A 24,000-nucleotide genomic window follows, 5' to 3' on the forward strand; every position below is an offset into this window, starting at 1 on the left:
CATTTTGGCGAAATAAAAGCTTGAACAATGTATGTATAACAATTATAAATTACATTAAAAATGAAGAAGTTAATTTTTAAAGAAAAATGAATTTTATAGCTGAACATTTGAACAATCTCTCAAAACCAAAACAGAGGAGACGGCAGTTTTTGGCAAGATGTATGCAATGTAAAAACTGCAGTCCTTATCGACAGAGTCGTGCACTAAATTTAGAACAAACTTTGACCTCATCAAGATCCTGAACATGTGTACTATGAAAACCTTTTTTATTTATTTAATAGCATAGATGATAATAGTATATTAATTTTCAATATGATCTCCATTGGCCTCAATTCTCCCTGGCATTAACAATTTTTCTTTATTAAGAAAAATATTAATTTCGCATTAACGGTCATAGAGTTGGTGAAATTGATTTTACAGTCGAATTATGGTTTAAGCGTTAGCAGATCTTTTGAATATACACATTTTTTACTAAATAAAAGATTTACAATATCTGACCTAGCTTTACATTTTTCTATGTGTTGGACTTCTTCAAGAAATAGACGCTTACTAGAAAAAAATTCAGAATTTCAAAACTGTATTAGGCCTGTGCTACTATTTAAAACCGTTATATTACTGACATTTTATCCTGTTTCAACTCTTAAATGTCAATATTTGCAAGTAAAAACGATCATAGAGGGTGATTTTGAAGATGCCCAGCACGTTCAAGTGTCATTTTCTCGAGTTGTAAGTAAGCTAGAGAACTCACATTTGTTTTGTTTTCTAACTGATTGTTTATGCTTTAATAAATCCCAATATGAATTAATTTCAATTATTCAATCTTCATTCTTTAATTAATTAGTAAGTGTTTAAATTTCAATGCCCACCCATTATGTGAAAACTGTTGTTATTCTCTGAAGGGTCGGGGACTACATTTGCAACTAACTTTGACCTCCTCGAGATCCTGAAAAAATGCATTCTGAAGACTTTTTTAGTTTTATTTAATAACATAGATCCACCATAAAATATGCACCTTGCGGATAATATATTTTTTTTAATCAACTCAACTGGTTTTCATAAATCGCACTAATAAAAATTCAGGAGTCAAATTGCAAATATTATCAAGAAAACTGTTGAATATCGCCTTTATAATGAAACCACACTACACTGACCACTACTTCTACGCTTGGGCGGTGTGTTTTTCAACTTTTTTCGAATTTCACTTACGGCTAGTGCGGAAAAAATTTGAGTTTCTAAGAAAAAAAAACTAAATACTAAAAATTTTATTACTAAATTATGTCATCTTTAAGTAGCGCATCTCGTTCAAAGTTTGAAAGGAGACATAAGTTATTTATTTACTCAATAAAGATTGAAATAACGCTTTAATCATTATTTTGCATCTTTTAATTATCATAGACAATATACTAACCTTTCAAAATATTTATAAAGTTATTTTCTAAAGCTACCCTACGGAGCAAAAAGTAAGAATACCACAAGAAAGTTTTCATCTTTCCTCTCTCAAAATGTAAAAAAAAAAATCATGGACGCTATGCGCGGAATAATAAATTGTCCTTAACTTTATTCTTCTTTTTTGTTTTATAAAAGAATTTTAGAAAAAAATTTGTAAAACAAGGTTTATAGGTTAAGGAAATATATATCAAAATTATTTTATGCAAATTAACTAAAAATGTCTTTTTACTAGCTATATTTACTAAGTAAAAAGTTTTTGATAGCGTAGGTAATTTTCGAAAACCATATTCCACTAATTTTACGATTAATGAGTCAAAAGTTTATCTTCTTCTCTTTGTGTCTGGATATAATACTTCTTCATTCATTCTACAGCCTGATTGCCAAGCATTATATAACAGAAAGTTATGTTGCTGCACTCTGTCTAAATAATTAAATTTATAATGCGGCAACAAACCAATATCACTGAGGTTTGTAGAGGATTCAAGAGAGAACATATTAAGTAATTACTAGAGCGTGTGTTCATGAAAGATGGAGTGCGACAATGAGGTTTTACTCCGGAGGTAGCAAAAAAATTAAAAAATCTAAAGTCGTTCACAAAAAAATATTACATTTTTTGAAAAAAAAATAATCACATATCAAATTTTTGTAAAAAAAAAATTCAAAAACCCATAGCTATTCAGAAAATTAATTTTTTTTGAAAAAAAAAAATAATTGAAGAATTAAATTTTTAGGATTTAAAAAAAAAATTAAATTTGGATATTTTAGGGGGCTACAACCCTTTTGTAATTTAAGTCATCATACAATCATAAAACAAGGTCGGTCTTCTTCTATTATTATTAATTTGTTGATGGCGAAGAGAGTAAAATTTGCAAATTTTAACTTATTGATATACGAGACATTAAAAGAAATCAATTTCGTAATCATCTCTTTTAGTTCCTCATTTGAGTTTTTCTACCTTTCAAATAAGCTATGACGTTATGAATTGCATCAACAATCTTAACTTTATTTGATCTCACAATATATACAAACTTTGAAAGTGGAAACTTCTTATGATTTTGATAAGGATAAAAAGTAAGCGTGCGTCCTGTGTTTGATGACACCTTAGAACGCTTTGCGCTACCACACCTCTTCTTATACCGTTTTGTAAACCCACCTGAACAGGCAGCGAGAAAAGTTCTAAGAATTTTAATTTCTTTATTTTTTCTTGTTTATAAAATAGTCGTTTTTAGAAAAATACTATTTAAAGACCGCCATAACTTTGAAGGCCAAAAAACTGTTACTAGAGCCCTTTCTGAAGCCTTAAAAGTCTCAACAAAATCCATTCATGTGTTTGAGCGTTATTAACGGACAAACACCCACATACACACAGACATTAGTATTGAATATATAAATATTGATATATAAACGAAATTGTTATAACTTATAAATCTCTAGTACAATCTCCGACAAATCATTTTAGATGACATATACACCAATGTAGTTAATTTACCTCGGAAACACATAATTAGTAAACACAGTTTCATATTTCTTTGGAATAATTTTTAGTTTTCTTAAATAAATCTGTATTTGCATTTTTTTAAATCACACAACTTACCACGAAGTAAGAATAAAAAAATTAAAATGGACAGTAAAATGGAGACAGATAAATTCTTATGAATAAATCAATATTCACGATAATGTACAAAAATAATTATTTAAATTTGGCTTTAAATGCTTCCACCGCTTCCAGGTGGCATTTTCATGTCAGATTCTTTAGTAAATCCTCTACCACGACCTCTGGACCTTCTTGCTCTAGCTCCACGCGTAACCCCTGGACTATTAGAAGTGTCTGAAGGAATAACAGGGGAATTCCAAACAATTGGAGCACGGCTAATTCGTGGCCGATCAATCGTTTGAACAGTAGGAATAGGAGTTGTGACTGGAATAGCAGAACTACCCTCAGAATCTATATGAAAGAAATTAGAACATATTTCTTATGTAATAATAATATATTCATTACCTTGAACTTCTGGCTCAGGAAGTTATGTTGAGGTTCTGGCTCGTCTGATTGAACGCCTTCAGGAACAATAGATCCTCCTCCATCAGAGTCATTGGCAGATTCAATTCTAGCCTGGTTTCTTTCGACAGATTCCTCAGTATCAGTGGGCGCAGAAAAAACAAATTGAGATTCCCTAGATGTAGCATTAGGAGAGGTAACAACTTCAGAAAATCCTTCATTCCGATTTCTGGTGGCACCAAGTCTAGGTGTACTAGGAACTACACAATCTTCTAAATCAATTTTTAAAGAAGAACCTTGATGAGAAGTTGGCCTAATATCTACATCTTCTTGAGTGTTACTTTCAGTATCAGAAACTTCAACAACGTCCTCATCATCATCAACATCAATAGGCTCCGTTTCCAATGAGACTCTGGTATTTTCATCATCTTCTTCTAAAACTTCCTCGTCACCTTCATCCTCTTCTTCCTCTTGTTCTTCGTCATCCTCATCATCCTCTTCTTCTTCTTGAGGAGGTTCGTCCTCCGTTTCTTCCTCTTCTTGAATAACTTCTTCATCTTCTTCATCACGAATTGCCTCTTCTTCTGTATACACCATGATTTCATCTTCTACATTTTCTTGAACTTCTTCTTCACCCACTTCCTCATTATCCAAAACAACGATGGAATCTTCATGATCATCCGTCTGAAGCTCTACTTCTGTCATAGACACAGGTATGGATAATTTGGGCTTTTTGTTAGGGTCTTCATTTAAATTATCATCCCGTGATCTTTTAGGAGTAGGGGGTACCGATGCAGTCGATGATGATGTTGAGGGACCAGGTTGAGGGTTATCGTCAGATGGAACAGAAGAATGCCCGCATGGTACAACCATAGCCGTAGGAGTAGATCCGTCATCAGTATGCTCCATATTATGAGATTGATCTAATAAGCCCACATTTGGTCGTGGCACAAATTCAGAGGCTGATGGATTCAGATTGGTTATATTTGTTGAGGAAGAGGAGCTTGGGCTCACTGAAACGATGGTAGGTTGAACAGAAACTTGAGGCAGCTCTAAACTAGAAGAAGCTCTAACAACAGAGGTCGAAGCTCCACGTTGTTGAGACATTCGCATAGGTTGTACACTAACTTTCTGACGGGTAGGCTGAATGTGAGCTTGAGGTTGAACTGAAGATTGCATCGGTTTCACAGATAGTGTTTGTACATCTGGTGCTGATGCAGGAGACATTACTGGAGCTGAAGAAGAGCTAGAACTTGATGGTTGGGATGTTCCAGCTCCAACAGATGCATTCCCCACATTTGACTCCTGTAGTTTTTTACTCATTGTCTCCATCATTTTTTTAATACGATCTTGAAGTTTGACTTTTTCTACAGTGAGAGTTTCTATTTGATTCTCATAGTTTTCCTTAATAACTTGGTTCTCTTCAATAGTTGAGGTTGGAGCTCTAGTTTTTAAGTCATGTATTTCTTTGGACAAAGTTGAGTTTGTTTGATTGATGCGAATGATTTTTTGTCTGGCAGTTTTAAGTACTGCCCGAGCGCGTTGCTCCTTTTGTAGAGAAGCTTCACGGATTTCTTCGATTTCCTTTTCCAATTCTTCAACCTTCTTAAAAGTAGAGTTACCTCTTTTAAAGTCATTCAATTGTTCTTCAAGTTCAGCGATTTTTGTGGCAGATTCCTGAACAAGTTCATCTGCTTGTCTAAGGCGTTCTTTTAGATTATCAACTTCAGCAGAAGAGGTCTGTGTGGAAATTGATGCCTCAGCAGATTGATAACTACTAATTTGTTTCTTAAGATTACTTATTTCATTTTCAAAATTAGCTGAATCCGACTTCAGCTTGGTCAATTCTTTTTCTGTAGCTTCAAGTTTATCTTTGAATTGCCTTCCGATTGTACGTAACTTAGAAATTGAAGTATTTTTAGAAGTCATTTGCTCCTTAATGGTCTTATCCCTTTTGGTGGCTTCTTCTTTAAGCTTATCAATTTCCTCTTTATACGAATTTATTGAAGCTTCTAAAGATTGCTTCATGGAAAGTTCTATGGAAGACGATTTTAATTTTTCAACATCGGTTTTAGCTGATTTAAGATTGTTTTCGAGTTCAGTTACCCTTTTGAGTAAACCAATATTTTTAAGGTTCAGGGAATTTTTCTCTTGCATCAGCTTTGAAATTTCAGCTAATTTTAATTTGATATCGTTTGATGCCTTTTCTTCCGTATTTCTTAATTTTATCGTAAGACTATTCACTTGTATGGTATTTTGCCGAACTTGAGTCTGAACCTGAGTGAGTTGTTTCTTCAGACTATTATTTTCAGTTTGGATTTTCTTTAGTTCTTCCGGATTTACTTTATTCGACTTTTCAATCAATTGAGTGGCTCTCTGCCTCCAGCGGGTTGCCTCTCCACGAAGAGTAATATTCTCTGAAGTTAGACTCTCTTCCTTACCCTCAAGAACAGAAATTTTCTTCTTCAAAGGATTGCAACTTTCAAATGAATCATTCAATTTAACTTTCAAATTTCCGACTTCCTCACTCAATCCTGTTTTTTCCTCTCTAAGAAGTCTATTGGAGTCCATAAGTGCGGATAAGGTCTCAACTTTCTGAATAAGTTCAAAATGCTTGGAAGCAGACATAACAGTTGAAGATGAGTTTTCTCTCTCAAGATTTAATGCAGAAGTAGATTCTTCCAGCAGTCCTTGAATGTACTCCTTTTCAGATTTATTCCTCGCAAGTTCAGCTTGAACAATTTCATATTTTGAAGTAATAATTTCTTTTTCCTTTCTAAGATATTTGATAATTTGCATGAGCTGAGTTGAATTCCCTGCTTCCTCTTCACTAAATGATTGATTCTTTGAATCGCCGTCTTTGGAAGACTGTCGTAGAGAAGTCATTTGAGTCGTTACATTGAGCAATCTTTCATGAACAGCTTTATTTTCTTGCTCTAAAACATCCAATTGTTCTTTAAGAGAATTTGATTCCATTCGTAGTAGCTTTTCATTGGCTTCTTTATCACACGTAATTTCTTTGAGCTTCTCTTCGGCTTGTTCCTTAGCATACAATAATTCATTAGACCTATCTTCTCGTGAAACAAGATCCTCTTTATACTTTTGGAGAAGTTGAACATTCTGAGCATGTTCCACAAGCTCTCTTTCGTATTTTGCTTGTGTCTCTGAAGCAATTGCAGATTGTTCCTCTAAAGACTTTTGAGCTTCCTCTTTTATTCGAACAGCTTCAGAATATTTACATGTTAGTTCATCTAGTTTAGTTTGAAGTACATTTATTTCTTCTTTTATGTCGTTTTCACTTCGATCAACACCCTGCCTTCGAGCAGACTCTTGCACTTTTTCTGCTTTAATTTTTTCGAGTTGAGATTCAATTGTCTTCTTTGACTCTTCAGCCTCCTTCAATCTTCTCTCATAATCCTCACGGAACACCTTTGTTGCAGCACTGGATTCAGTTAGTCTCTTTTCAGCAGAATTTGCAAGATCCTTAAATTGGTTAACTGCTTGTCTCGCGTTTATTAATTGATCTTTCAAACTCTTTACTTCATTTTTGGATTGATTGAGTAAAAGTTCCAAGTCTCTTATTTTACCAGACGTTGGAGGATGCTGTATTGGAGTTGGAGTTGAAGAGGATCGACCAGCAAGCTCTAATTTTTCATTTGCTTCTTTCAACTCCTTTCTTACTTCTTCAATATCATTTTTCAATGTTTTTATTTCATCGTTCGCCTGAGTTTCCTTCGAAGCAGCTTCATCAAGTTTGGTACGTAGCTCCTTTTGAGTATTTTCCCAGGCACTTACGGATTCTCTAAACGCCTCAGAGTTTGCAACCAACTTCTTCTGAATTAAAGAAATTTCCTTTGATAATCCATCGTTTTGATTTTGAAGTCTCATTTTAGCCTCATCTTCGTCTCGTTCTAAATGCAATTGAATTTGTTTAAGATTTTGTGTTACAATTGCTGAGGATTTACGTTCTCTGTAAAATACCTCTCGTTCTTGCCCATATCTAGCTTCAGCTGCTTTGAGGGAATCATTTTCATATTTGAGTCTTTCAAGTTTTAATTCGGATTTAGAGAGAGCGGACTGTGCTTCAAGAAGCATATTTCTAATTGAAGAAAGTGAAGACTCGTGTTTAGCGACGATTTCGCTTAGCTTTTTATTTCTTTCTTCCAAGAGATTTATCTGCGTTTGAAATGATTTAGAGTTATTTTGTAAAATTTTAAATCTTTCCGTGTTATATTCTTCTTGGGATGAGAGTTTAGCAGTCTTGGCTCTAGACTCAGATAAGTCCTTATTCACTTTTTCCAACTGAACCAAAAGTAATTTTTCGTTTTCACATTTTTCCGTTCTATAAACATTGAATTCCTTCGTTATTTCTTGAAGAATTACTTCCGTCTTTGCAAGTTTTTTCTCAACTTCAGGCGAGGCCCATTTGTCGGGTTTTCTTTGCTCTTCTTTCTGATCAGCAACAGATTTATACAAATCACGTTGTGAAATAATATTATCAACCATTGCTTCTTGTCTGACACGAGCTTCTTTTAGCTCTTCAACCTGCTTTAGGGCTTCAACCAATTCTTTTCGTAGTTCAGAAGTTTTTTCCTCGACTAAATGAGTTTCAACAGTTTCCACTTTTTCACTAAGCTCTCGAACGACGGAAAGTAATTCCGCATTTTTAGCTTGAAGATCCTCAATATTACGGAAAGATACAAGATTGGATGTAATAACAGAATCTGCATCAACTGCTTCTACGGGCAATGATCTATTTCCAGACATAAAACTACCTCCACTTGATCTTAGAGCCTCTACTTCACTAACTAAAGTAACAATCTGTTGACTCAAATCCTTAACTTGTTGAGATAATCGTTCATTTTCTCTTTTAACACCACCTAATCTTCGAGTAGCATCTTCGGCTTCACGCTTACGTAAATCGACTTCTTCCTGTGCTTCTTCAATTCTCTCAGTAAGTCTACTTACTGATGATACAGCTCTTTCATAATCATCTCTCTGTTGCTTGAGGATAGGAGCTCTTTCTTCTATTTCAGCCAAAATTTGATCTAAGTAAGTATTTAAACGCTGGGTCTCATCTTTTTCACAAATCAATTCTTCATTTACAGCAACTAATTGAGCATATATCTGTGTTAGAGTCATTCCAGGTTTCATCAATCTGGAAGCAGCAGCCGCAGAGGGACTCAAATTTTCAATACCTTCGGCACTTAATCCTAAAAAGCAAGGAGGATAAAATGTATAATGTATACATACAAGGTTACATTAAATATAATAAATATTTATCTATGATTTAAAAAAATAAAAATAAATAAAGTCTTACCTTTCGTGTTAAAATTTTTAATAAGGCTATTGGCGTTTTCTAATTCTAACTTAAGTGCTTTGATAGCTTCGTTACGCTTCTTAAGCTCAATATTATTATCAGATTTCATTTTGTCCAATTTAGCTTCAAGCTCACCATATTTTTCAGAAGACTTCTTCAACAAGGATTGTAATTCTTTGACAGCATCCTCCAGTTCATCGTGTTTTTGTTTTTCCTCTTCGGAATGATCTAAAAAAGTATCAGATAATGAATAAGGATCCCTTTATATACACTATTTAAGTTTTTACCCTTGTAAATTTGTGCTAATTTAGTTTGAGCATTTAATTCCTGCTCAAAGTTATCCTTAAAGTGAATTTCTGAATCTCTCGCCTTTTTAAGAAGTTTAGCCAATTCCTCAGCGCGTTTTGAATGCATTTCAATATCTTCTTTATAAGCTTTTTCTTTGGCCTCAAAATGTCGTGCATCTTCATACTTGGAGGAGAGTTCGGCCTGAATATCCGCAAGCTGATAGACTTGTTCTCTCTTAAATGTAATGAATTCTTCATGGCTTGCTTCTATCTCGAGTTTGAGATCGGTTATAGTCTTATTGAGATAAGTCCTTTCCTCCTCCATCCTCTCTTCCTTATACTTCAAGGACACTTCCTTCGACTCCACTTCTTCCGCACGAACCAGCGCCTCACACTTGGCGTTATTGGCCGCAATGAGCTGTTCAGAAAGGGATTTCCATTCCGCATTCAGTCGATCGATCTCTTTTTGTCTCCGTTCAGCAAGATCAGCCAAATCCGAGCGCTCACTCGAGGCTCCGTCTCTTTCTCGCCGAAGACTCCCAATATCAATGTTGAGGCTGAAAAGCAAGGAGTCATTAACATCAAACAAGGAAACAAGGACTCTATTTACTTGGTGTTGGCTTCCTCCAGTTCTCCCAGTTTCCTTCTCGCCTCGGAATGCGAGACGCGGAGCTGGCAAAGTTCTTTGGAATCCGCTTCATGTTCCGCTATTTTCGCCTCGTATTTCTCTCTCACGGAATTCAAATCTGCTTCCAACTCGAAGCGACTCTGTTGAAAGGCGAGGCGCTCCTTCTCGGCCTGAGTTTGTCTCTCGCGAGTCTCTTCGTAAAAAGTGCTCCATTTTTGGGAGAGCTCCGAGCAAATCCAGGGATCCAGCTTGTCTAACAAATCCTTGCCAAACGCTCGAATCAGAGACTCGGAGTTGCTCTCGTCCTCTTCTTCATACATCCTCCTTTTCTCTTCCTACGGGTTATGCTGGGCAATGAACAATGTCAATGGTGCATCAGCTCCAGGGGACCTTTTTTTCCTCTGCCCTCACTTTTCAAATCTTCTTAATAGTCCTTTGGCTTTAACTACGGGCTATGAGCACTTTGTACTATCTGGCTACTTTATCTTACTAGCTTTTATTAAGTACAAACAGAAATCTACTCCCGATCAGCTAAAGAAATATTTAAATAGCCAGCCTATAGCCTTTTTCTTTTCTTTTTATTCCATCCATCGATAATTAACTATAGATTGCTTGAGGGCGCTAATGTCGCGTAAAATCACGTCAACTGTATGATAATTAATATTGACCGTTAACTACAAATAATACGGAGGTCTTGAAGTGCTGGTAGTAGTACACGGTGTTACCTCGCAAACACAAAAATACACTGTGTATTTTGTTGTCAGCTGTCGATTACCTCCTCTCGCTCGATACGTCACGGCTATTTCATAATTTATTCTTTTTCATAAATACTCAAAGTAATAACCAATAAGTTATTCTATACTAATGCTACATTTCCAAAAGAACAGGAATATATTTTCTTGTTGATACCTCGTCGTTTATATAATATATATGTTGCCCATTGTATTATTTATATGAAGATATTTTGGCTATCATATAATAATACAAATTAAAAGCTACGCTTTTAATAAGATATTACTAAGCAATACTATAATAATCTAAGGAATAAAATACAATGTAGATTTAAATATTACAGTATATATTTTAAAAATGGTTAAGAAATAGTATATGACGGTGATAGTCTAGGAGTACATACGAAATTTATAGTAGTTGGTATGCATGACTTATTAGGCTAGCTACCGGATGATTTCGGGCCTTTTTTTCTTGGAGAAAAGGTTGCATGAAACAATAAAGATAACGACGTGAGTAGTGAAGAAACGAAACTGACTCATCTGGTTCGAACTTCCAATCTTATAATTTTACCCGCGAATGAACCATGTAGATATGTATTTGGATTTTATTAATTTTAAACATTAATTAATTATAAGAAAATTGAATTATAATAGTAATAAACTTAATCAAATAATCTGTTCAAACACACTTTATTAACCTATTGACATCTCCAAATTCATATAATTATGGTAATAAATTATTATTACATATTGCAATTAACATCTAAAAAAATAATGATGTTTTTAACATACCTAACAGTTTGAATGATTTTGTCAACTATTTCTTCTTTTTTAAAGGTTTCAAAAACTTATTAAAATCATCACTCTATGCATGGATCAATTAACATCCAGATAAACTATTCGTTTTTAAAATCATGCAATCTCTCTGTTATAATTATTTATGTTTTGATTCAATAGATAATATTCTTTTATCGTCAATTGGCTATAATTTATAAATAAAAATAAATATCATTTTGCATAGAAATTGATTATTCTTCCTAGACGTGAAATATGCCTTCTAATAGTGAGGATCCTATTTGCCACACTGGTAAAACATCGGATGGAAAGCTTAATGATAATAAAATAAGAACTTCTTCGCATAAAGTTCAAACCAGAAATTCTTACTAAATGGAAATCAGCTATACCAAAAAATTAGGTACCTGGCATAAAATACTATATATTTAATAGTGAGATTTGATGAATTTTTATATACAATTATTATTGTTTGCATAGATGGTAAATCCGTTGATTGCTCTAAAAAGGTTGTTTTTCTCTTCATTTTGAACATGAAGATTTTGAAACAGAAACTAAATTAGAAAAAATGGAGAACCTTTAAGGAAGTATTACATCGGTCGTTAAGTCCCGGTCCTAACTACCAGATGGCCCCACTAACAAAATATTTTTCTCAAGTACAAACATTCAAAATTTAAAAGTTACTGTCTAAATTTAATGACGTTTGGTTTATTATTTATCGAGTTACAGTGGTTTAAGTGACGCTACTTTAGTGATTCTTAAAAACGATGGATTCAAAGCAATTTCGTGTGTTGATTTATCAATTCTTTTTGATGAAAAAAAAGCACCGTTAAAGCCCAAGCTTGGCTTGAAAAATGTTATTCCGACTCTGCCCCATCGAAAGCAACCATCAAACGATGGCTTGCCGTTTTCAAACTTGGTCGTACGGACACCGATGATGCTGAACGCCCTGGTCTGCTAAATGAGGCGGTTATTCTGGAAAACATTGAAAAAAAACCTGAAAATCATCACGGACAATCGCAAAGTGAAGTTGCTATAGGTTCCTTACACTCTGAATTTATCAAAAGGTAATATTTACACCATCATAGACGAACATTTGGGTAGGAAAAAACTGTTTTCCAAATGGGTGCCGCGTTTGCTCACACCAGAGCAAAAGTAACAACGAGTAGATGATTCAAAGAGCTGTTTGGAGATGTTCACGCGAAATAAGAAGGAATTTTTGCGTCGGTACATCCCAATGGATGAAATATGGATTCATCACTTCACTCCAGAATCAAAACAGCAGTATGCAGAGTGGTGTGCAGACGGAGAAAGCCTTCCAAAGACTCAAACATTGGCTGGGAAGGTCATGGCCTCTGTATTTTGTGATTCGGATGGAATTTTATTCATTGACTACTTGGAACATGGAAAAACAATCAACAGCGACTATTATATCGGTTTGTTGGATCGTTTGAAGGCCGAAATTACCCAGAAAATACCTCATTTGAAGAAAAATAAGGTGCTCTTTCACCAAGACAATGCACCGTGTCTCAAGTTAATAAAAACGGCGGCAAATACCCGTGGTATCGAAAATCTAGAGAAACGTTAGAACGATTGTATCGTTCTAAAAGGAGATTATATTGACGAATAAAAATGAATTTTGGAAAAAAAAAATGTTGTTTTCCTATCTAGGGGCGGACTTATTGACCGATGTGTTATCTTACGAAAAAGTGTTATACCATCTTTAGGATTAAAAATAAAAGTGAAAATGAAACAAAGGATCTGTATAATGTATTATGACTTATGAGAGACATAAACGGAAAAGTGATGAAAGGTAATTAAGGGGGAAAAAGTTTTTAAGAGAAGTTGATATTTCAAATTTGTCGAAGCCCAAACAAAAATTAGATATCAATTGTGTGTCTACAAAAATAAGACTAGATTGAATGGAAGATGAAGTTCAATTTATGTACATAACAAAATCAGATTCAGGTATTTTATACAACACACAAAATTAGTTAAATGATTACCCTCTTTTTGAGAAGATAATAATTATTTTCATTTAATAACTTTATTTTTGTTTAATTAATGATTGATAACTAGTTTTAATTCATTTGAGGTTGTCCAGTTATTGGATTTATTGTAATAATTCAAAGAGACTTGAAATATCAAATGTGAAATAATGCAAATAAGATTGTAATTAAGGAAATAAGTCATTGGTGGTTGCAGAGTGAATAAATACGTGCAGCGAAGTTTTAAATTTACTTGCTTTTTTGAAGACTACGTATGAGGACCTTACCGAAAAAGATGCAATTATTAAAATAAACAGCTTCAATCAAAAGAGTTCTTATCTAGCTCAATTAATTTTGTATGAAAAAATATCATTTATTTCCAAGCAATACATGGTGAAATTACCTTAGAATTATATAAGTATTCATAACAATGGCGCCAGAACCGTAGCCATTTACCTCCACTTTTTTAGACTATGTGTGAGGCCTCCCACTTGCTAATACATTTCGGAGCCTCAGAATAATAAGTACTACTTTTTCAGCAAAATATGGGTACTTGTAATCCATGATCACATAAAGTACTAAAATATAGAATTGAAGGAAACGTGAGTACAACTACCAATGTACTTGCGCCATCCCTGATGTTATGCATATCTTTTATGAAATACAAAAATTGAATTTTTCACTTCAACATGGAAAAACATTTTGATTAAACCTAATACTCCAAGCCTTATAAAAAATCTCCGTCATTATCAATATATATGTATGTATATTAGAGAAGTAAGAAAATTGTGCATTAGTCAATCGTTTATTTTTGCCATTTAAGCTCAGAAGTAAATGTTCTTCATTTCATATGAACGATACACCTATTCGCTATTAATATATAAATATGCGAGAGCGCTATGGAAATTGTAAGGGTGTGTGAGAACTATGAGTATGTTTATGTCGTGTCGTGCTTCTGATCCTTATTACATGTTGATACATGCACGGATTCAAAATAGTGAAAGAAATTTTATATGCCCTGGATATTATATAGTTCTACGCCTTCGAGTCGTGTTGTCCATTTTGAAAAGTACCTAATCCTTCCAACTTTACTCTTTTAACTTTTATTAGGTAAGTTTACGTGTTGGGTGTAATTGAGTAGAGTGATATTAAACATCTTTATAAAACACGTGATTCGAAAAACTTTGTTTTATTGATGCTATTATTGAACAAATTCGCTTTTATTTCCCATACTGCCAACTCTGTATGCAACTAAGCAATGCATATACTGGCTACATAAGTTGAAAAATATATTAATAGCAATCGTTCATAAAAGGATTCTTTTAATAACATATTTATTATTCTATAGAGCGTTTTCAAGTGACGTCCGGCATTTTGAGTGTCTAGACAACCAATTTCTATAAGGATGAAAATCCTTTTTTCATTATTATTAAACAAAAAAGCGAACTATCGGACGTTAAAATGGGACCAATAAATAACAGGACTTAAACCTTACTGTCTCTCAAAAATACTGCTTAGTTTTATTATATATCTGAGCCTAACATCTATTAAAAATATGTTATTACATCATTATATAATCTTATGTCCATAGTGTCGATAAAAAATAACTCTGACAATGGTAAGACTAAGATTTTTTTCTTTTATTATCCTACTTTTTTTTGTCCCTTATCATTTATAAAAAATGTACAAATTTAGACATTTTTTAGGGATTTTCAATACATATCACTTTAATTATAGTCAATATAACTACTAATCATTGTCATAAAGTAGTATTCAATCCCAGTGTTAAGTTTTTTCTATTCTCAAAGTCATTAGTTGAAGTTTCATCAATATTAATTGAAAAAATTTCCATTTTATGTAGTAGAAATATCAACTATGTGAGCCCAAGATGGCGTTTCCTTCAATTATGATGAAATTTATGTCGTCAGTGATAACGTTCTTTATCCTTGTGTACGGATTAATAATTATTCTGCCAATAACAACAGTTTTTTCGTGGAATCATATCTTGCACGACTTTATTTTTTGTTAGTATAAAATGACATGATTGGATGATGCAATTTCATTCCTTATTGTCTGCGTAATTGATAAATATCTATATTTATTTCCATTGATTTCACGTAGTATATATTTATACATTTTTTTCATCTATGACAGTAGTTTTAGATGCTCTAAAAAATATTTTATAAGGGACATATAAAGTGACCGATGGAGGTCAATCATTTATTTAGATGTTGCTATCCTGACATCTTAATTCATTAATTTATAAAGTCTATTTTTATTAGTGTATAGAAAGAGACATCAAGGACTTTGCGTTGAAATGAAGATGCAATCTATTATTGCTTATATAAAGCGTTTTCATTGACGTCATAAGTTAAATTATAATTGAAGGAGACACCATTTACATTAAAATCTCGATTAAACTTGATCAAATGGCTTTAAGAATAAATCTCTGCATCGTATACTCTTTGATGCCAATGATCGCAGTGATATTCTTAGAAAAATATCTTATTATTTCCATTATAATAGTTAATTTGTATATACAATATGGAAGAAAGATTACATAACGATACAATAACATAATTGTTACATTTTAGTGTCATATATATAATAATTAATTACACTAGGCATTTGAGAGAAATATTTTTCATTGAGAGTAAAGGTTTTCCCTAATTTCAATGAAAAAAAGGTTTCCTCGTTGGGTTTCTTGGTTGTTAAGGTCCCAAAATTAGTTGAAATCAAGGTGGTTGACGTCACGTGAAAACGCTATAAATAAAGCTAATTATTCATTGAAGTAAATCTCTCTGGAGCCTCCGTAAAGAGATTAAAAAGGAAAGAGGAGATAAGATGCTTGAAATAAAAAGTAAACAAAAACCAGGGATATGAATTATGTTCAGGATTCACGTAACCTCAATCAAGAAATATTGAATATTTAAATACCTTTCGTAGGTGATTAGTGTTACGTATTTTTGTTTTAAAATAACTTCTATAATTTTTTAGAGCATAATTATGATTCAGATACATTCTAAATAAAAATACATAACCCTGTCCGAAACGTGGACTTGTAATAAATTACATTAGATGAATCTTAATCAAAAGACGTGATATAACAATGAACTGCGCAAGATATGAAAATAGCGCATATACTAAATTTTAGACGAATCAGAATTAGAGATAGAAAAAAAACATTCTTGACTGACATACATGACGCCTCTTTCCCTTGTAGTCTCTTTAAGCCTCCGTATATATGGGATTCCTAAACACTGACCAAGGAATAGTTCACTAATGGAGAAAATGTTCTTATTTGAATGACCCATAGATAATATTTCTTTCTCTATTGAATGAACCTCCTTTGTGTTTTAGATGACGCAATGGACTACTAAAAGGTTGAGTGAGGAATATCTTTAGCTCACATGATTATCCTTAATGTTTACTCAGATGTACATGTAGAAATAATAGCCTCAAATCAATGTCTGTGAGTCCAACTACTATAAACTAGGTTTAATATAGAAAGTATGTGTACGTAAAATAACGTATTCCAACTTTCTTAAGATGCTTCTCACATCATTTTTTGTATTATTGTGATATACGTCATACTCTTATCGACTGTGATCTGAGATATATCGTGGTGGTATAATATTCAAGTACACGGGTTTCATATTAGAGATGGGAGTTAAATTAAGCAAGGTATTCATTTTTGATGTCTCAGGAATCGCTCTATTTGTACGCTACTTATCAATATGCTACTTTTTGGCATTCTCTTTCATCTACGTCATAGAGTGAGTAAATCGATATTTAGGCACATTTTCTTTAGTTATGTAAGGCACTTTATTACCCAAATTCGAAGCTTACACCAACTGAGTTTGATTCCTTAAGACAATAGGTTATATTCAACTACTTGAACACTTTTCTAGTGTAATAATACATAACTTATATGCATATGTTCTTATGTATGTCTTCTTCAAAAGTTTAGTAAAGATCAAATCCTTAAAAAAAAAAAAATCATGGGACTTTTGCCTAGTTAACGAAAAGTAAAAATATTAAAACCTAAGAGACATCGTGAATGGATACCTTTCTTTTCAATTATACTGTGGGTATGTTAATTCATCATTATTTAAGTTACACACATTTTTTATATAATAATCTTGAATTTTGAGTACATCATTAAAAGAATCATTCCTATCTTTTTATCCGAGTAATCACAAAATCACATTTACGCACAAACACTCTCTCTGCATTATTTTATAAGTTTTCATAAAACAAATTGCATGAATAAATATTTGAAGGACTCCTAAGGAACAGATAAAATAATAATTCAATATCTAGCACTACTATCTTTTCATTCATTAGTAAATATGATCACATTATCTTCCTAGTTGATGTCCTTTTTTTCGCATGTTTGCAAAGAGCATTGAAGCTTCAGTAGAACAATCAATTTTCAAACACTCCACTCTGAGAGATTTGCAATTCATTTTCCATCTTTTGTGACGAATAATTCACGTGAGAAAGGGTATGACTTGAAGAAAAACTCGTTTTTTCTTCATTTATGTGCAGTTAACAGAGATATATTTTCTTTTTTACTTAATTGGGTAAAAAACTTTGAGTCTTAAGTATTCCACTCTTATATGTTACCCGTGCAACTCTCCAGATTGAATTGGACCTAAAATCGCACACCAAGCGCAACATCTCATCATTAGGGAAACAATTGATTGCTCACTAGTTTTCTACTTAAATATACAAAATACAAACAAATCCTCTCTTTGCTTCAGCAAGTTGGGATTTTACCATTTTTATATATTTAAAATTATTATTTTATACAAATCAAGGTAAAACCACATCAAACTATTTTTTTATTTGACTAAAACTCTTCCTAAATATAAACAAAAGTTCGAATAACAAAGATGTTCAGTATCCTCTCCGCTTCTCACCGTTGCACGCATATTTCACAAAGGAATAAAATCATTTGCCCTGGACTTAAATGCTTATTTCAGGATCTTACTGATACTGTGTCACTCACTTCCACAAAAAATCAACAAAGTCTTCGTAAAATGTCTTCCTGGAATCATACAATCAATGTTGATAACTTGAACCCCTGCATCAAAAACATGGAGTACGCCGTCCGGGGTCCCCTAGTTATACGTGCAACTGAAATCGAAAAAGAAATTCTTAGCGTAAGGAAACTCTAGAAAATTTAATTAGAAGCTATGATGGAATTGAGGAAATGTTAGCTTGCTTATTAATAAGAATACTTTATTATTTTTGATTAACTTATAAATAACCTTTTTTTCTTTTAATTTCCTAAAGCAGGACATAAATGCAAAAAGTAGATTGTAGTCATTCTGTACAAATAATGAACTTATGATATTTAAAGATGAGATTTAACTAAATGTAATACTTTTTAAATATAACTTCTTTTTTTGAGCTCATTACGATTATATTGTGACAAATATGATCTGAAAAGTCATTTGCTTATAAATTACTTATTTATAATTTCTCTCTCTCTTACTTCTTATCTTTAATCAATGCATGTTTAGACCTTATATTTTTAATCGATCAAATGTAATTGATAGCAGCTGTTACTTTTATAATTATAGATATTACTTATTGAAGGCTTAGGATAAAATTAAGCCTCCTTTTAAAGATTAATTTCATAATTAGTTAGCTATTTCATTGCTTTTTACCAAATTCAAATAACTTTTTTAAATATAGGGTGTTCAAAAACCGTTTCCTGATGTTATCAAGGCTAACATCGGAGATGCTCATGCAATGGGAAATGCTCCAATCAAATTTTTACGTCAAGTCCTAGCACTGGTCACTTATCCTGAACTCTTAGATAGTCCTGACTTTCCTGAAGATGCGAAAAAGAGAGCAAGAGATATTCGAGCCGGTTGTAAAAATGGATCTGTTGGTAAGCGATTACATTGGTGGATAATCAAGTTTGGATTTGTTGTATTTTAATTTGTTTTAGGATCATATAGTGACTCTGCAGGGATTGAAATCATCCGTCGCCATGTGGTTGACTATATTGAAAAACGTGATGGGGGAATAAAGTCTGATTGGACCAATGTTATATTATGTGCAGGAGCTTCAGAAGGAATTCGTGTAAGAAATTATTAATTGACTACATACACAACATGTAATATGTATTTCATACGATTTAAAAAATAGAAGAACAATACTACTTCTTTATACATTCACTATAAATTATGGTTATAAATATCTCCATTGCAGGACATAATTGAAATAATTAGTCTTGACTCCAGTTCAAATTCTATTAGAATATGAACATTAAATTAAATTATTTTTAATTAAAGGAAGCAATGTATTTTATTCATTTTTGTAGGCAATCATGAAACTCTTAACGAATCCATTTGGTGAAACAACACGACCTGGAGTAATGATTCCTATTCCTCAATATCCCCTTTACTCAGCTTCATTGGCGGAATATAACATGACACAAATTGGTTATTACTTGAATGAAGCCAAAAATTGGACTTTGGATGTTTCAGAATTAGAAAGATCCATAACTGATGCCCGTAAAAAATGTAATCCTCGCGCTATTGTTATCATCAATCCAGGAAATCCAACTGGTCAAGTCTTAGCTCGTCAAACCATCGAAGATGTTATTAAATTCGCTTACAAGGAGAAACTCTTTATTTTTGCGGATGAAGTTTACCAAGATAACGTCTACGCAGAGGGAAGTGCTTTTCATTCATTTAAGAAAGTGTTGTTCGAAATGGGAGATCCTTACGACAAAATGGAGCTTGCTTCTTTTATGTCTTGCTCAAAAGGTTACATGGGCGAATGTGGTATCCGTGGAGGATACACTGAAATTGTTAACTTTGATCCTCAAGTTAAAGCAATGTTGTTGAAAAGTGTTTCAGCCAAACTTTGTCCCACTGCTATAGGACAAGCTTGCATGGATGTGGTTGTGAATCCACCCGTTCCGGGCGAGCCCTCATATGAAGAATTCGAAGCTCAAAAGAAGCAAATACTTGAAGGTCTTGCTGAAAAAGCAAAGCTTGTGGCCGATACCTTTAATTCAATTGAAGGGTTCTCTTGCAACATAGTTCAAGGCGCAATGTATGCCTTTCCTCAACTTCATTTACCACCAAAGGCAATTGCAAAGGCTGAAGAATTAGGCCAGAAAGCAGATGTATTCTACGCTTTTCAACTCTTAGAAAATACTGGAATCTGCATTATTCCAGGGTCTGGTTTTGGACAAGTTCCAGATACTTATCATTTCAGGTATTTTGAGTATTATTGTTCAATGTAAGAATTATAAATCTAACTCCATACTTTTTCCAGAACGACTATTTTACCTCAAAAGAAGTTCTTGATTAATATGTTGGATAGACTAAAAGAATTTCACCTGAAGTTTCTCAAAGAATATTCCTAAAGGAAAAAAGATGTACAAGAATAGCTTTCAATTTTTTTAAATTTTGATGCTCTCTTTAAAAAAATGTAATCGTTGTTATTGCATATCTATATATAATTATTTCGATAACTATTTATACCCTCAACCAAAATATGTTTAGTTCGATATATTTTGTTGATTTTACCATATCAATAGAATACATAAGTTCAATCTAGTTAATTATTCAAGTATATTTAAATATTAAATAATAATATATATTTTACCAAAAAAGTATGAGTCCAAATTTGTTTACATGTTTCAAATACAGAGTCCTTAACATTGTCATGGGGCAATGTATATTCGTCGCACGATATCTTACTGCAAACCATTTTGATGCACGATGATTCGCCCCAAAGTCATTTTGGTCCAAATATGATTTGTTGTAATATAATAATAAATGACACGCCGTTATTCTGTATTTTTGGATGAAATTAATGTTCCGTCTGACTTTTTAATCTAAATAATATGATGTAATGTCAATTAATTATTACTGTAAAAATATGAATAATTGTTTTCTGCTGGGTTTATACCATAAAAAAATACTATCTTATTCTCATAAATACCTAGAAAATTGTTAATATATTTACTTTATGGGAGTGGTTTAGATGATCTCGGGAGGATTTTTATATTTGAATTCCAAGGTGGTTTAGAAGATCTACTAATTATTAAAAAATAAACTTGTGATGGAACGTTCCAGTGATGATCGAATATATTTTACTAACTTTTTACCATACATAATTTGATCAAATACATTCTAAGGATTTTTGAGCTACTAACTGAAAAACTATCATGTCTTTGTACACAAGTTCAAGTCTATGAATCTTTTTATCGAGTCCTCAATTTATTTCAACCTCATTTGAAGTCCATAATTATAATACCTATAGGTTCTATAGTGTTAACTGTTAAGACTTCTCTTGACTTCAGTATAACTTAGTTTTCTAGTTCTATTTGAGTCGCAAGTCTTCAAAATATGTACAATAGTTAAAGTTGAGTCGCTTGTCTCGAGTACTATTTCCCACTTCTAGTTATAATACATTGTTCAAATAATAATTTGGATCTTCACAGATTTTAATTATGGTTGTTACAAAGTTGGATCTTCTACGTTATCCGTTTCATCTAATTAATAATAAATATGAGATATTAATTTTCCAAAATATCGTAGACACGACGTGCCCTCAGGTCCTTACTTTTATTATATCACATAACCTTTCATACGAAAAGATACGGACTAAAGGCCCTGAATCTGTTTGTCAATTCTACTAAGCTATAGAAATATTCAATAATTGTTCACAGGTTAATAAGAGTTAGTTGTAATTAAACCAACCAACGTTGAAAACCCTGATTAGGGGGGGAATATCTACAATTGACAACAAAATATATTCTTGTTGGAAATCAAAATATGGTCACTCTTTGTAGTTTGATTTATGAATTAATTAATTCTTCTTTAATTAAACATGAATGCTTCTGTGTAGGATTTTAATATTATGAATATATATAATTTATTTTAAAAATTGTTGATAAATAATACCAGATGGTCCATTAAAATCTAAACACATTGAATTTTAAACTTCAACAAGATTTAATTCATTAATTGAGAATAAAATTTCAACAAAATGAATACTTTAAATAGACGTGTGTCTCAGCTCTTTTTATCACTAATGTAGCCCTATCCACAATGATGGCTTCCAGGTTGTTGCGTAAGGCCTGTCACCCGCTGCGGATGTAGTCCTTCCCAGTGCTTGCTGGCAGTGGTTTTGAGGGCCTTGGTGTTTGGATCACGTACACTTGAGGCCTTCAACTCGACATGACCACAAAACGTGTAGACGAGTGGGCTGGCATTAGGGCTGTAGGGGGGGGGCACAAAAGTTTCTGCCATCTGAGGAGATGGATTTCTTTCATTGTTGGTGTCAAAAAGTGGCCTACCTACCATCATGAGGCTCTTTCCACATACTTTTTTGTTAGCTCTCTGGACAGTCTGCTGTAAAACCCTGAGATCTCTTATAGACAGTTGTCTTGGAGACGCCCAACTTCTTGGAGACTTCCGTCGGGGATTTTCCAGCATCAAGGAGTGTGCGAATGAAAATTCATCGATCATTTTCAAGTTTCATTTTCTCGACTTGTACGTAAGCTAAAGAGGGCAGATTTGTTTCGCTTTGTAACTAATTGCTAATGCATAAATATATCAGATATGAATTAATTTCAATCACTCGACCTTCATTAATTATTGAATTAGTAAGTGTTCAGATTTCAATGGACCACCCGGGATGATAATGATAGTCTGGGTGTACCTAAGAGATAAGTGGCAGTTGGTATGACTTACTTATTTATATAACTACCAGATGATTTCGTGGTTTTTTCTTCTTATTTCTTTTTAGAGGAAATGTTGCGTGATACAATAAAGGTAACGACGTGTGTGATTATATCCATCTCATATTTAGGAAGGATGATCCAGGAAATTGACATTCATTCAGCCATACATAAAAATGTACAATCATGAATAATTATATAACAGTAACATGAAGCATACATTGAGCATATAACAAACCCATTGCTTCAGGGATCTTAATGATGAGTGCTCTCTTCATAACTCATCAAGAGAAGTATATTTACCAGCACAACATACATATAATATACGTAAGTACTCTACAAAAACCGGAATAATCAAAGCAAACTTTAAAAGAAGATATAGGTATATAGATAGCATAGCCACATGCCTATAATGTGTATCATAGTACCATAACCTACTTACCAACTGATGTAATGATACAAACAGCTTTAAACCCATTATTATGTAACTCATAGAATAATCGTTCACTCAAAGTAATACATAGTTGAAGGGGTTGAGACTAGTATTGTGCAGGACTCGATCAAATTACAGGGCTACTCATTTTTTTTTACTAGCCCTCTGAAAAATTTACTAGTTCAGAAATACACAAAATATACACTATCTATCTTTGTACTTGGTATAAATACGGAGATATTTGATTAGCTTAGATTCGAAGGAAATACCTATACCTATACAATAGCGTTTTGTCCTATCAGACACAAGGAGAGAAAGTACATTACAAAATATGTTATATAGATCGCTTTATACTGGAATTGAAATTGTGTTCCACCCTTAGAAATGTCGGATTTGATGTATGAGATGTTGACACAACGTAATACTTATGACTTGAACCCAAAATTCCTAGAGCTAGATACAGGCCACCCTGCACTAGACCGACTGGTTTTTTGCTAGCCATGGGCTAGAGCACTAGCGCTTCTGTCGAGCACTGGTGTTGTGGTAGTCTTTACTTATTCGGTCCAGTCCAGTCTTAGGAGCAGGCCTTTGGACTACTAGTACTTTAACTGATTAGAAAAGAGTAGACTAACGTCATCAAGTACCTAACTTTATC

General features: G+C 33.0%; 2 protein-coding genes and 1 long non-coding RNA gene across 16 annotated transcripts; 1 reads left to right on the forward strand and 2 right to left on the reverse strand.

Annotated features, from left to right (window-relative positions):
• Positions 1–2,987: 2,987 nt before the first annotated feature.
• On the reverse strand, positions 2,988–10,427 carry LOC121132312 (nucleoprotein TPR). The gene is made up of 5 exons (XM_040727690.2): positions 9,663–10,427; positions 9,053–9,609; positions 8,766–8,993; positions 3,449–8,658; positions 2,988–3,394 (listed from the first exon to the last, which is right to left on the reverse strand). The coding sequence occupies exons 1-5, from the start codon at positions 9,998–10,000 to the stop codon at positions 3,188–3,190; spliced, it is 6,540 nt and encodes a 2,179-aa protein (XP_040583624.1). The 5' UTR covers positions 10,001–10,427; the 3' UTR covers positions 2,988–3,187.
• A 1,800-nt stretch (positions 10,428–12,227) lies between these two features.
• LOC121132313 (alanine aminotransferase 2) lies at positions 12,228–21,165 on the forward strand. 14 transcript variants are annotated; one of them, XM_071886637.1, is made up of 8 exons: positions 12,228–14,301; positions 17,565–17,698; positions 17,837–18,014; positions 18,076–18,359; positions 18,898–19,096; positions 19,157–19,290; positions 19,532–20,436; positions 20,497–21,165. In XM_071886637.1, the coding sequence occupies exons 4-8, from the start codon at positions 18,090–18,092 to the stop codon at positions 20,585–20,587; spliced, it is 1,599 nt and encodes a 532-aa protein (XP_071742738.1). In that variant the 5' UTR covers positions 12,228–14,301; positions 17,565–17,698; positions 17,837–18,014; positions 18,076–18,089; the 3' UTR covers positions 20,588–21,165. The 14 variants fall into 14 exon arrangements, with proteins under 14 accessions (XP_071742738.1, XP_071742740.1, XP_071742742.1 ...); XM_071886636.1 differs by lacking the exon at positions 12,228–14,301 and adding an exon at positions 16,949–17,282; XM_040727694.2 differs by lacking the exons at positions 12,228–14,301; positions 17,565–17,698 and adding an exon at positions 16,194–16,819.
• Positions 20,779–23,342, reverse strand: LOC139904765 (uncharacterized). Its single transcript, XR_011778945.1, has 2 exons — positions 22,926–23,342; positions 20,779–21,061 (listed from the first exon to the last, which is right to left on the reverse strand). It is a non-coding gene; the product is annotated as an uncharacterized lncRNA (long non-coding RNA).
• Between the last annotated feature and the right edge of the window lie 658 nt (positions 23,343–24,000).

The sequence above is a fragment of the Lepeophtheirus salmonis genome, chromosome 2 (genome assembly GCF_016086655.4).
Source record: "Lepeophtheirus salmonis chromosome 2, UVic_Lsal_1.4, whole genome shotgun sequence".
Taxonomy (NCBI): Eukaryota; Metazoa; Arthropoda; class Copepoda; order Siphonostomatoida; family Caligidae; genus Lepeophtheirus; species Lepeophtheirus salmonis.